Source organism: Sceloporus undulatus, chromosome 4, assembly GCF_019175285.1.
Source record: "Sceloporus undulatus isolate JIND9_A2432 ecotype Alabama chromosome 4, SceUnd_v1.1, whole genome shotgun sequence".
Lineage (NCBI taxonomy): Eukaryota > Metazoa > Chordata > Lepidosauria > Squamata > Phrynosomatidae > Sceloporus > Sceloporus undulatus.
In genome coordinates this window covers 188742699-188756244 of record NC_056525.1, presented here as the reverse complement: position 1 = coordinate 188756244, position 13546 = coordinate 188742699, and the positions used below count along the sequence as shown (strand labels likewise).

The 13546-nt window shown below is 38.2% G+C and overlaps 1 protein-coding gene across 4 annotated transcripts in view; it reads right to left on the bottom strand.

Moving 5' to 3' along the window:
* SPIRE1 (spire type actin nucleation factor 1) overlaps window positions 1–13546 on the bottom strand; it is a 112081-nt gene that overhangs the window by 35310 nt on the left and 63225 nt on the right. For all 4 annotated transcript variants that reach the window (XM_042463383.1, XM_042463384.1, XM_042463385.1 and 1 more), the window contains exons 5-8: window positions 10853–10936; window positions 7349–7513; window positions 6890–6976; window positions 4739–4868 (exon numbers count right to left, since the gene is read on the bottom strand). In XM_042463383.1, coding sequence (XP_042319317.1) covers window positions 4739–4868; window positions 6890–6976; window positions 7349–7513; window positions 10853–10936 — 466 coding nt within the window. The remainder of the gene's footprint in view (window positions 1–4738; window positions 4869–6889; window positions 6977–7348; window positions 7514–10852; window positions 10937–13546) is intronic.

The following is a 13546-nucleotide window of genomic DNA, read 5'->3' as shown; positions in this document are numbered from 1 at the left end:
TAATTATAACTTAGTAAGGATCACTTCACTTCTTTTGGCACACAAATATAATTTAAAGTTACTTTTTGGGTTATGGGTCTGTGGCTTCACTAAATGATAGTATAACACACAGTTCAAATACTGGCCCATGCTGTGTCTTGTGCTTTGCTGGGTTGACAGCATATGCTATGCCACGTGTTAGCTGCTTGCAGGAATTACATTTTTCAAAATTCAGTAAGCAAAAGTAACTATTCTCATTACTTTTTGTAGTCTAGGAACATAAAGAGTGTACTTTTTAAAGTTACTACTAGAATGGTAACCAACAATCCTTTGGGGGAGTGAACAATTTTTAAAAGCAATGTATAATAATAATAATAATAATATATATTATAAATTTATAGTAAAATTGTAGATACAAGAAGGGTAAACATTGTACAAACTTTAATTTAAAAGAAGATATACAGAAAAGAAGACAAACTAATGAATCGGCGAAGAGGAAGTCTTTGGAAGTTTTTTAGAAATGGAAGATTGTAATGTTCTTATTGTGGGTATCTGTTTGCTTTTGCATGTTATGTATTCAGTTATTTGTATGTTGTGTGTTTATGTATTTTTGTTTTGTCTTGGAAAATAATTTTTTTTTAAAAGTTGTCAAGTAAATTCAGCTGAGCTTAGATGTGAAATGGTGATTTCTTGACTGCCTAGTCATATTCTGCACCAGTAATTTATACTAAGGGGCAAAATAGACAATGCTGATAAAGTGGCGTCGCGCTGCCCTTTCATCACTGGATCGGGGCCGCAGCACCAGAATGCTGTGGCCCCAATCTGGCAGTTGGTCGGCTCAAAAAGAGGCAGCAAAATGCTGTTCCTTTTATAGCCAGCAAAAAGGTGTGATTGCTGCTGCTGCAGCAGCCCTTTTCGGCACTCCTTTCAGCATGCAGTGTATAACAGCAGCACCAAAGGAGAGTTGTCACACCGCCCGCCATGCGGTCAGGCAGGTGGTGTGACACTGGCATGGTGGCATCATCGGAGCATGTGTCATTCAAATGCCATGCCCCCATGCTGGTGCTTCAAGCCGGTCTGTTTAGCCCCTAAGGCCCTGTACAGACCAGCACTTTGTACCGGCCTGTGAGTAGAGTCAGGACACAGCGTCGTAACGCTGGATGCCCTGACTCTGCCCCCAGGGTGTCATGATGCCGCGCACTGTTCCAGATGATGTGCGGCATCATGGCGCGACTCCGGCGCTGTATCCAGATGATGCAGCGTCAAAGGGGCACCATACAGCCGCAGCTATGGCACCCTTTGGAGGGAGCAAAAAGGAGCCCCTTTTTGCGGTTCCTTTTTGTGCCCTCCAGAGGCCAGATTGGGGTCATGGCATGAGGTTGCCAAGGTCTCGACCCGGACAGGAAAGAGGCGGTTGGAGACCACCCCTTTGGGGCGGTCTGTATAAACCCTAAGTCTCACAAAAAACTTATAATTCAATTGATTAGTAACAATAATTTTAATATCAACACTGCAGCAATACAGAAAGTTGCTTTTGATTTAAGTCCAGGTTACTAAATTTTATATAATACTCTCACAGGAAAAAACCTGTCAGCCAGTATATGTACAGTTACAGTTTGATAACAAAAACTGAGAGCTGTTCATGTTAAAAGTATGAATTGTTAATGCATAATTAAGATTATGTACTGTAAAGGTAGAGTATGAAAAATAAGCAATTTGAATTAATTTAATTTAATTTATATCTACCTTTCTCCTGACTTGGGAACCAAAGGTGGATCAGAACATGAATTAAAACAAGGCACATCCAAAAACATAATTAATACAAAAGTTAAAAATCAGTTAAATAAATGAGCAACAATAGTCTCTGCTGAGACAATAATACATTGTTTGTAACACACAGCAACATGAGGTGTAGGTGTGTAGCCAAGTCCTATATAATCATATCTGGAATATATAGGAAATACAGTATATCCTAGCAAATCAATTGAAACTTATTCTGAGAAAGGAGTCCTATGCAGTTTTATGTGCACATGCTGAGAAGAAAGCTATAGTCGACAAGAAAGTGGACAATCTGTTGGCAAAACCTGGCAAAATTAAGAGGGGAGCTCCCCCAGCCCACTTAACTTTCTGGTAAACCCCAAAAACGGCTCTGGAGAGCTGGGAAACTGCCAATTTTTTTTTTTTTAGGTGATGTGACAGGCTTCAGTGAAGATTGGGGGGGGGCAGAATTCTGTTGTGCTGTGTGTTGTGTTTGTGAGTGCTAGATTTACCTCTGGGATGGGCAACACTGGCCTGCGGCCTGTATACACCCCCTATACGTTTCTGCAGCTCTTTTCACCTGCAATGCCATTGGATTTTGGCACCGTGTGGATACTAGCAGGGGGAAAATCTCATTTCCCTACCTAATTTGCTGCTGTACTGTTGAATATTGGTGTTGCAGTAGAAGAAAAAAAGGCTCTTTTAAAGCAAAGCGCACAGGGGCTGCATGCTTTATTCTAAGGTGAAGTGTGCATTCGGAAAGCCTCCAGGAAGCATGCCCTGTCCTTTACAAGAAGTTAAGCTATTCCTCACTGACTTTATTTAAAATCCAGTGGTTTTTCCTACAGTCTCCACAAATTCTGTAATGTCTGCAAAACTGCTAATCAAAGCAAGCAGGGTATTCCTTGTTTTCAAGAAAGACAACGCTTCAAGGAGGATTCCCAAAAGTATAGTTCATCTTAAAAACAAGGTGGGTGATTCCTGTGCATCTTGTTTACTTTTTTTTTTAAGTTGGTGCTAAGTTGGTGCTATGATAGCTGTAGATGTCAGATATTCAGTGGCAGTGAGAAAGCTCAGGTGTGATCCCTGTGATCCAACAGAGCTCCCAGAAGTTGCTAACTAAGGCCTGTTACAGACTGCCAAAATAAAGCTGCTTCGGGTCTCTTTGGAGGTATGTTATTTAAATGATGGATGGGTCCTAAGAGTCTGGAGGTCGCGCCAAAGCCACACTCCATTCCTAAGCACTAGAGTGCAGCTTTGGTGCAGCTTCCGGATTCTTAGGATGCATGCATCATTTAAACAGCATACTTCCAAAGAGACCCAAAGCAGCTTTATTTTGGCAGTCTGTAACAGGCCTAAGATTTTGCTCTGTATCTGTAAACCATGTCCATCTGTGGCTTCTCAATCGCACAGGTTACCCAATTCATTTCACTAGCAAATTTTTTTTCTAAATTGCCCTAAAGTAGGACAAGTTTACTTTGCCTTTCAACTAGGTGAAAGAGGTCTTTACTTCATAGAAAAAAGAAATTCTGTCTCTTAATTTTCAAAACATTTGGCTTTGTTTTGATCTTTTCCCAGACATGTTCCTACTTCCTAAACCTGTACTTTAAAATCCCTTGTGCAGCATTATCATGTGGCAACATTTGTTTTTGAGACATATAATTTAAAGGGGAATGTTGGACATATGCAAAACAAAAACTGTATTATCTTTTCTTCTGTTACAAAAAAAAAAAACTTAGTCAATCTGGGCAGATTTTCCATGTTAAGTTAAACATTTAACATAACATGGAAAAATAAAAACTCTGAACACAAAAATGCATTCTGAAGTTCAAAATAATATTTTAATCTTGCTAACAGATAAAAAAACTATATAAAATAGATTTATCAAGTAGGACACTTAAAAAAAGTTCCAGGAATACTTTAAGGTATATGTTTAACGAAACCTAGCTTATAAGGCATTTTAAGCAATGATAATCTTTAAGCAATCACAGCATCTGGAACAGCTGATCTATATATTAGGTTCAAAACATATACTGGAAATGCAGCACCCATAAATTCAAGACACGTGTTCAAAAATCCATGGATCTGAGCTCAAGGGTGAGACAACAATGCTTCTACGTTGGGGATATTCACAGCAATTGAGTCACAGCAAATGGTATTTGGGGAAATTTCAGTTACACAACCACAACTGTTGTTGTTATGATCACTAACTACTAGATGCTGTGATACAGTCACTAATACTTTTATGGTCTATGACATGAATAGTAGTTGGAGAAAAGAGCTACTCACAAGGCTGAGCTATTTTGAGATCTTTAAATAATTTTTTTTGTTTAGAGTTTGAAAAATTCAGCTTGGCAGCACTAATCTGTTCTGTTTCAAAAAGTGACAGCCATCATGGAAAGCATATATTCCCTTTATGCCAATGTCCCTTCATTTTATGCGCATTTATTTTTATTTCATTTAGCATTCAAGATGATGTTTGTTATTCTGTACAATGCTACAGTATACATCTACCCTGATTTTATTAAGATCATAAATCCCATCCCAACCCCATAACATCTGGACAAATATATGACATTATTGCCTTTCAATGGAAACCTGCAGGAAATTTTTCAGAAAATGCTAAAATGAAGTTATGGAATACTTCATTTGTTTACTGATATGCTTAAATTCCTATAAAATACACCATCAATGTAGAGTAAGAGGAAATAAACCTTTCTGTGCATACTGACGCATTCATACTTATGAGGATCATGACATGTAAGTGCAGTCATCATCTGTCAGAATTAGCAGGTTTTATTTGGATTCTGTTTAGCAGCTGATTAGCAAAGTAATCATTTTTATAAACTAATTTATTTAAATAGAAGAAGAGGAAGTATAAATTCAGTGAAGTGGGAAGGCAATATACTTACAAAAAATTGATGCATACATTGACAAGGTAGAATAACTGTGTTAACCCAGCATTATTCTAAATTAATGTCATCAAAATCAAAATACTTACCTAGCCTGCTACGTCTGATCTCATCAGGAGAAACAGGTCTCAACTTTCTTTCAGATTTAATTTCTTCCAGTATTCTTTCATGCAGGCTACGTGGTCGTGGTGGGGTTGGTTTCAATTTTCTTGCAGATGCCTTGAGTGTACAAAAGTAGAAGATTTATGTCACTAAAGATATATATCAGTAGACAATCATGGTACTTAAAGTATAGAGGGATTGGTATGATTCTTAGGAATCTTAACAAAGTGTCGTAGGACCGAAGTATACGGCCTGGAATGAGCGATCTCCAGCCACTATGACCGTGATGAGTCTGGGACTGTGACGACCGGATTGCTCGCTCCAGAAGTGGGCTGCCGCCGCAGTCCCAAACAAGCTACCAGCAGGAGTGGATTAAAGACCTCTTTAGAAGGTCTTGGAGCAGCTTCCAGCCACTTTGGGGCATGCGTTGTCTAAATGCCACACCTCCAAAGCAAGTGGAAGCTGCATAATTTGGCCCATCTGTTTTGGGCCAAAGTTACAAAGTCTGGCAGTTAGAAGTATTTGTAAGCTTCTGCTGTCAGCCCTGTTTTAGACCATTTAAGCTAGTTTCATAACTCACTGCTTACTTTGACAGGAACACTTCTTAAAATTTAACTATAATTTATAAGCATAACTTGAAGGCACAAGATAAAGTAATTGTGTCTGCCAGAAATAACTATTTTCTTTCATTTTAGATGGCTTGGGTTGGAAAACCAGTATGGGGTCAGATCCATGGGCCGCCACTATGGTCCTGGAGCCAGCAGCTGGCAGGAGCGGATTAAATCCACTCCTGGAAAGGCTGACTCTTGCTGGCTTGGTGTGGCCTTACCACAGCTTCTGGCTGCTTTGGGGATGTGAGTCTTCTAAACACCACACCCCCAAAGTGCCCAGAAGCCACTTTATTTAACCCATCTGTTTCAGACCAAAGAGTTGATGTATTCAAAGATGCGGAGATAATGCATTGAATCACTTTGACCTGGAACACACGGGCCACAAGAAGCAGTTTCTGGCTACTTTGTAGGCGTGGCATTTAGATGACGCATGCCCCTAAAGCGTCTGGAAGCCACTTTGAGGCTGCGCTCCAGTCCAAAGGACTGGATTAAAGAGTGGTCAGTTTAAACCAACTCCTGGTGGCGTGGGTTGAGACCAGCAATGGTGGTCTGCTTTGGGAGTAGGCCATGATCCCAGCCTGATCACGGCTGAAAACTGCTCCTTCCCAGCCATCTGCATGCCTTTTTTTCCTGAACCCAGAGAAACACAGGTGTAAAAGACATTATTAAGGCACTTGCCAGGAACACTATTGATTCGTTATTGTGTGCCTCCAAGTTATTTCCTAACTATAATGACCCTAAGGCAAACCTATCACAGGATTTTCTTGGTAAGATTTTTTAAGAGGGTTTGTCTTTGCCTTTCTCTGAGGCTGAGAGAATGTGACTTACCCAAGATTACTCAGTGGGTTTTCACGGCTGAGCAAGAATTCAACCAGTGTTGTAATCCAGTGCTCAAGCCACTATAACACACTGGCTCTCAAGTACTAATCAGGCCTGATCCTGCTTAGCTTCTGAGATCAAACAAGCTTGGGCGTGTTCAGGGTGGTACAGTCTTAGGCATACTGTAGCCTAGCAAACTAGAAATAGCCCTATATCAAATGGGTTTGTATGGAAGCTCTATTAACCTACCATAATCTGTAACAATGCTTGTCTGAGAAGCATACTGAAGAATATAAGAAAGCGACAGCACAACAGGCAAGACAGAGTGATTTGGGGCATAAGGAAGACTGTAAGGAAGAGCTTTCAGAGATGGTGCTTAAGCAGCAACTGGCCACAAAGAGAGGAAAAATATAAAATATGGTGTGGAAACATCTACTGAAAACAATACAATGTGAGGAAGAAAAACATAAGATTAGGCAGAAGTCAAAAAATATCTGAAGGTGCTGTTGTTGTTTTTAAATCCTGGAAGCCTTATTAACTTACATTTTAAGAGAAGACAGGGTACACTGTGCTTGTGTTTTATATTCTAAATGATATTGCAGGAAGGAAGGGGGATACGTTTCAATAAACCATATGTAAAGAAAGAAAAATGTGTCAATAGTTGTTTTCTTTACTAGAATAAAAAACACCATGCATTGGAGTACATACTGGATTTAATGGCGGTCGAGATCGGATAAAATCTAAAATAATTTCATGGGCACTCTTTTTTAATCGTGGAGGGATATCCCCATTGACCTGAAAGAGAAAAAAACACTTTGCCTTCAATTTATATCATGACAGTCTAACAACCCAACCAAAGCTATACATCCTAAACTAACATAATTATTAGGCGACTCAACAATATGCAGTAAATTAAGAAATGCTGACAATAAGAATATTTAGTTTTAACAAGAACTACCTTACCACGCACTATCTGCAACAACAGCATATGAAAAGCAGGACATGATGGAAGGAGTTCTGGTTCCTTTACCACTTCTGAAAGTACACCCTCCCACTGAATTACACTTGAATTTTACCCCATAAACAAAAATTGTCCAAATGGTAATACATTTCACACCTTGATGGGGCGGGGGACTTTCTTTTTGTTTTTTAGTTGTCATAGCTTACCATGACCTTCCTTAAAGTATAGCGTTTGGATCGAATATCATCCATCAGCATCTCATATGGAGTCAGTTGATACTCTATGGGAAGAGGGTTGTACTGACGTTCTTTAACCTTTTTCAGTTTCACACCATTTCTCAAGTCTCGCATGACTTGCACCCAAAATTGGGCCTGAAGAGACAAAAAGAAGAATATGTTTCAGGATCATTAAACAAACACTAACCTATCAAGAAAGGTAAGGTAATTGAATCTAACCTAATCACTAACCTAAATAAACACATTTTAAATCATGTTTTCATGCTCAGATTTTTAAATTACATAATTTCTGGAAATTTTGTTGATTTTAAAAGTGTTCACAGATAGTTAATTATGTCTGCACAGCTACTGTAAAACATTGGACTAGACACTGTAACTAAAATGTCTCTGGTTTGAGGACACATCTGAAGAATTAAAATGCGCATTTACATTTAGATGTGAACTAAGATATAGAATTAAATATTTAGTTCTGTCAACTTTCTTGCTTTTATCAAGAACTTAATTTAGGCAGTCATTGGAATATAGGGGGAAATTCTACCTGATTTATGTACAGTCGTCCCTCCGTTTTCACGGGGGATCCGCCTCCACTAAAACAGAGACTTGCCAATATTCAACCCCATAGGCTTGAATGGGGCGTGTGCCTGCAAGCGTGCGTGGGGGCGTGCCTCATTGAAATTAATGGAGGTCGCCCCTCCATGAATATTTAAGACTGCAGATCTCAAGTCCACAAGAACAGTGGGGCGAATGTATATCTTATTTTTCATTTACTACACATTCTTGTCTTTCCCCTGCTCACTCTGTCTTAACAGTGACAATTTTTTTTGCTTGTTTTTAGCTGATTCCTTTTGTGAGTTGCCTTAGGGTTCACTCTGGGAGAAAGTCCACACAAAAAGAAAATATACAAAATAATAAATTAATGAATGAAACATAGTGGAATACAACTGTGACTGAAAATAAAAAATAATCTTTTATCTCTAAGTCTATAATCCATTTTTTTCCTGTATGTTAAAACAAATCCAGGTTTTAAAACTTTAATTAAGAAAAATCGGATAGCTACCATGCATTTTTTGAGCAAGCCACAAGGCAAACATGCAAAATGATGGCAACTTAACATTAAATCAATAATTATAACAGTTGGTTTGTATCTGAATTTATTATCATTGTTTATGTTTTAACTATAAGTCATAACAAAGAGTTGGCCCTCTGTATCAGCAGGCTAGCCATCCGTAGATTGGAGCATCCACAGATGGCCATGCCCATTATCCTCAATGGTGGCATGTGCACACAAATGCGCCGACATGGCTATGTTGATGTCCAGTAGCAGTAATGGAATTTGAGGTCCCATATTTTTTGGTATCTGGAGGGGGGTCCAGAACCAAACTTTCGCTTATATGGAGGGCCAATTGTAGTTATCCCATACATTAAGAATGATCTCGTGTTGTTTATCAGCTAATAAGAAATTCTAGGTAGAATAGGGCCAAATAGCTCTTTACAAGTCTGCACAAAGGACAGGAAAGATGATAGTAAGCAAGTTTTCTATTACTCCATCATCACATCCTCAGTTTCAAGTCTTCATTTATATAATTACCTCCTAAACATGAAATCCTTCTTTATCTTACACAGTGCTTACACTGCAAACCTAAGAATGATTACTCAGAAGCAAAGCCCCACTGTATTCAAATATTTTTTTCCTTAGAAGGGAATAAGCTCCAGTGAACTCAATGAGTGTTAGTTTTCAGTGAAAAAACAAGGATTTCAATGTTTGTTAGTTAAGAGGTCTCATATTCAAGGCTATGTTTATGATAGCAAAGAACTGGTAGTTGTTTAGATGGGTTTTCTTCAACCTAGAACCATTCAAATAGGTTGGACTACAACTTATATCACCTCCAGCCAACATAGTCAGCTCTCAGTATATGAGCTCTCCAACATATATGGATAGCACCAGATTAGATAACTGAAATGCCACCAGATGCAAAGATCTATACAACTTTCACACTTCAGTGTATAGAAGACTCATCATCTGGCATTGCATGTTCACACAGGCAGGACTATGTTAATCTTTCTGGAAGCCTGAGGAGCCATGTATCATGGTGTATTTAAAAAAACAACAGTTCGTTGAGTCTTTCCAATTTGGGCATAATGTTCACATGGATGTATGGGGAAAATGTGGTCCAAAGATATAAAAGTTACTTTGTGTAGTAATTTAAAAGAAAACCTGTATAACCTATCCAACTTCAAATAGGCTGTTGAAAGTAGCCCAGAATGTTTCAAATCAATGTTGGGGATGTCAAAATAAGGAGAGCTCCTTGTTTCATATGTGGCGGATGTGTAAGAAGATGAAAAGTTACTATTCTAAGATTCATGTTAATCCAAAATATTTAAGGGTAGATTTTGTGAAGTCACCAGAAATATTTTTGTTGGGCATTATGGACAAAGAACTGGATAGTAAATATGGATCATTCTTTTGATATAGTGGGCCCTCCCCTTATGTGGGGGATCCATTTCGGATCCCCCCGCATAAGGGGAAATCTGCGTATACTCACATCCCATTAGAAACAATGGAGCGCATGCACGTGGTGGCACAGGCGCGTGCACCATTGTTTTTCTTGCTGCACGGCTTCTGCATAAGCTGGAAGTCGCGTATAGTGTGTCCACATATGGCGCGGACGCACTGTATGACAAAGCAGAAATACAGTAATATTGTTTGCTCAACTTGGAATGGACTGTAGCACTGACAATGGAAGAATGGATTGTTAAGGCTGCTGAGTTAGCCCAAATGCCCAAATTAGCATGGGTTCTAAAGGATAAGACAACTCAGTACTTTTTGAAAGACTGGATTTATGGATTATTGGGGCAATAAGAAATGTAACTATGTAATAATCTGTGGCTATGGTTATTATTAATTTCAGTATGATTATTTAGTCGGATCTGTAATGGTAGAATAATTTTTTTCCTCTAATTTATTTTTATTTTCATTATTATCAGAATGGGTGGATCAGAGCTTTATTGTGTATTAGTTGTATATATTTTTTTCTTATCTTCCTTTTTCTTTATTCTTTTTTTCTCTGTTTCTTCCTTTTCTTTATCTTTGCATATAATTTTGATTGTATATAAGACTACTAAAAACTAATAAAAATTAATCTTAAAAAAAAAACGCATTTGAAAAGCTGAAACTCTGGAATGGGATTCAATGTAAAGCAAAAAGCTGTAACTAGAAAGAAAAATAAATGTGATCCTTGTAAATGTAGGGAATAATCTACACCAAAAATTAATATACAAAAGTCTAACACCATGTTTAAATGAAATATGTATCTGTTTCTCTTTTTGTGCAGTCATACATAAAACAAACAAACAAACAAACAAAACTGAGAAACTTTTGAATAGTAAATGTCACACAGAATGTGTGCGACTCTCACACAGACTATTTCCATTATCCTGTCAACACTATTTAAAATATAATTCAAAGGTACTTACCCAATCAGCATTTTTTAATTCATCAAGATCTGTGCTGGATTCATCATGTTCTCCTTTGTCCATTTCCTGCATCTTCTTCAAATTCTGTCATATAAAATAAAATGAAGAAAGAACAGTGACATCAATATGACAGAAAACATTTTTAACAAAACATCATATTTTACTGCATGCAAATATGCTCATTCAAGTAGTGTGACTATCACTGATTTACAGTCATCAGCTGAATATACCTTGGCTTAGAAGTAATACTTGGGACATTACTGCACAACAACAACAACAACAACAACAACAATAATAATAATAATAATAATAATAATAATGCACAATGACTTTCTCTGTGCCACTCTGCATTATATTGTTACACTTCTGTTCTCTTCTCTAGGGGAGACAGTTGTGCCATTGGGTGAATGGATTTTTCTTTGTCAACCATCTCCCCTCGGAAACAGAACGGAAGTACAACGAGGGCACTAGTGGCACGGAGAAAGCCACTATGCTCCTGATCAGTTTTACCTTTCTTTTCTTGTGCTGTAAAGTCCTTAAAAACTTTGTGTCTTCTACACTCCGGTAGTGTAGAACAAACAATCTATGTTTCAATATTTAAATGAACTTATTCATTCATCATTTATTTATAATATTTGTATACTAACTCAAAAAGCATTCTGAAGTTAACTACACAACCAACATGCAAAAACAATTTATCTGGCACTAAAACAAAACAAAACAAAAAATAACAGGCTTGGTGCTATTCAGGAAAGCTGTTCTATGATACAGATACCAGTTAATGTGTTGCTGTTATTCCACCTTTCCCCCCGCTAAACTGGGATTGTAGGCAGCACATATTTGCATTATGTTATGATTTAAAACCTTTATTAATTAGAACATCTGCTTAGTAAACCTCTTGAATTTATGAAAAAATACTGTAAGTAATACATAGTGCCTATAAGTATCGCTATGCAATATGAAAGTACTGGTCATCCCTTTGAAAGATTAGTTATTTATTTGTATTACTTATCAAAGCTATAAGGAACAATAGACCTTTCATAGCACACAGAAATAATAAAAAGCTATGTATGACAAAATATGAAACAGCATACCAACACTAAGAATTGGATCTAGATCTGCTCATGGGTAACTGAAGCTTAATTAATTTCAGTGAGTCTGTTTCCAATATGATTTAGATCTAGAGTAAAACCAATGGCCTTATGGTGAAGTGTCAGTTTAAATAAAATTATTCCTGTCTATTGCTGCTAATAACAGATTGTATGAGTTGTTACTGAAAAAAATAACAACTCTAAAAAGGGTTAACATCTGCTGGGGAAGATGATACAGGGATATCTCTCAAGAGAGATCTTTTGAAAGCTCCTGCCATTGAGAGAGATTGACTTTCCTTTTGTCTTTTATACATTTGCTCCAGTTCTGCTGCTTTCAGTCTTTATGGAAAATGTTCAGAACAGGGAACAAAACAACAAGTAGATAGGATCGGTAACATTTTGGTTAGAGGTTTTCTAAGCAACATCTACAGAATTAAGATTTATTTGATATTACACAGATTATTACAATACTGTAATGCCAATTTAAAAAAGCAACCCAACCAGTTTTAAATGGAAATGAATATCACCCCATTAAGTTCCATAAGCACCGTGTCAATGTGTATCTAAACAGTGATTATATATGGAACGACGATTCAATTTGATTTTACAAATGCAGCTACATACTGGGATTTTGGCATGTACAGAACCTGAGTAGCCTCTGTCCAGATGTGTATAATTTCCATTTCCTTAAATATATCTTAGGTGTGGTACATACCGCCCCAGAAAGGTGAGCTGGAGGCATCTGTTTTAACTCTGGAGGGACGCCGCAGCAGGCAAACCATGTGGCGTCCCTCCATAGTAAAAACAACCCAGAAAACCTGGGTTCTTTTTAAGGTGCCGGGCGCATGTCATGAGTGCGCCACTGGCACAACGGTGACATAAGCGACGCACAGTGACTTCTGTACACTGCACTTTGCTTACATCATCATGGCGGTGCCCATGGATGGGACGCCGCCATGATGCCGCCGTTATATGCTGGGTTCGGGAGCGTGCGGTTACTGCACACTCCCGAACCCTAGTATCGGCGGCAGCACATCACTTTTGACCCATCTGTTCCAGGCCTTACTCAGCTAATTCATTTACTGATAAGCCAGAATTCAAGACTGCAGCAGATAAGACATCGCATTGGTGAACATTATACAACTGTTTGTGCTACTGAAATGGGTGTGTGTGTGTGTGTGTGTGTGTGTGTGTGTGTGTGTATCCTTCATATATGGTTTACCTTCTGTGACACTAAAACTCAGCACTCCTGTTTGGCATCCTGCAGATAAGCCAGAGTCATATGGCAAGGTTTACATGTGTACCAGTTTTGTGTGTGTGCATGTGTTTAGGGGTAGGGAGAGCTTGTGAAACTCAAAGCTTGTTAGATTTGAAAATTGTCTCATCCTATGGAACAGGAAATACTGCACAAGATGTCCTCAGACTCACTAGAAGAAAAGCCAAATGGCACAAATGGCAACCTCAGAGGTTCAGTACAGAAGCAGTTTAGGCAGACAGAACAAGCAGCAGCAAGTATTACTTTAATGAGCTTTTGCTACAAGTAAGATTCTGGAGGACCATGGATCAAAATGAAAGTATGAATACACACAATCATGGGTATGCC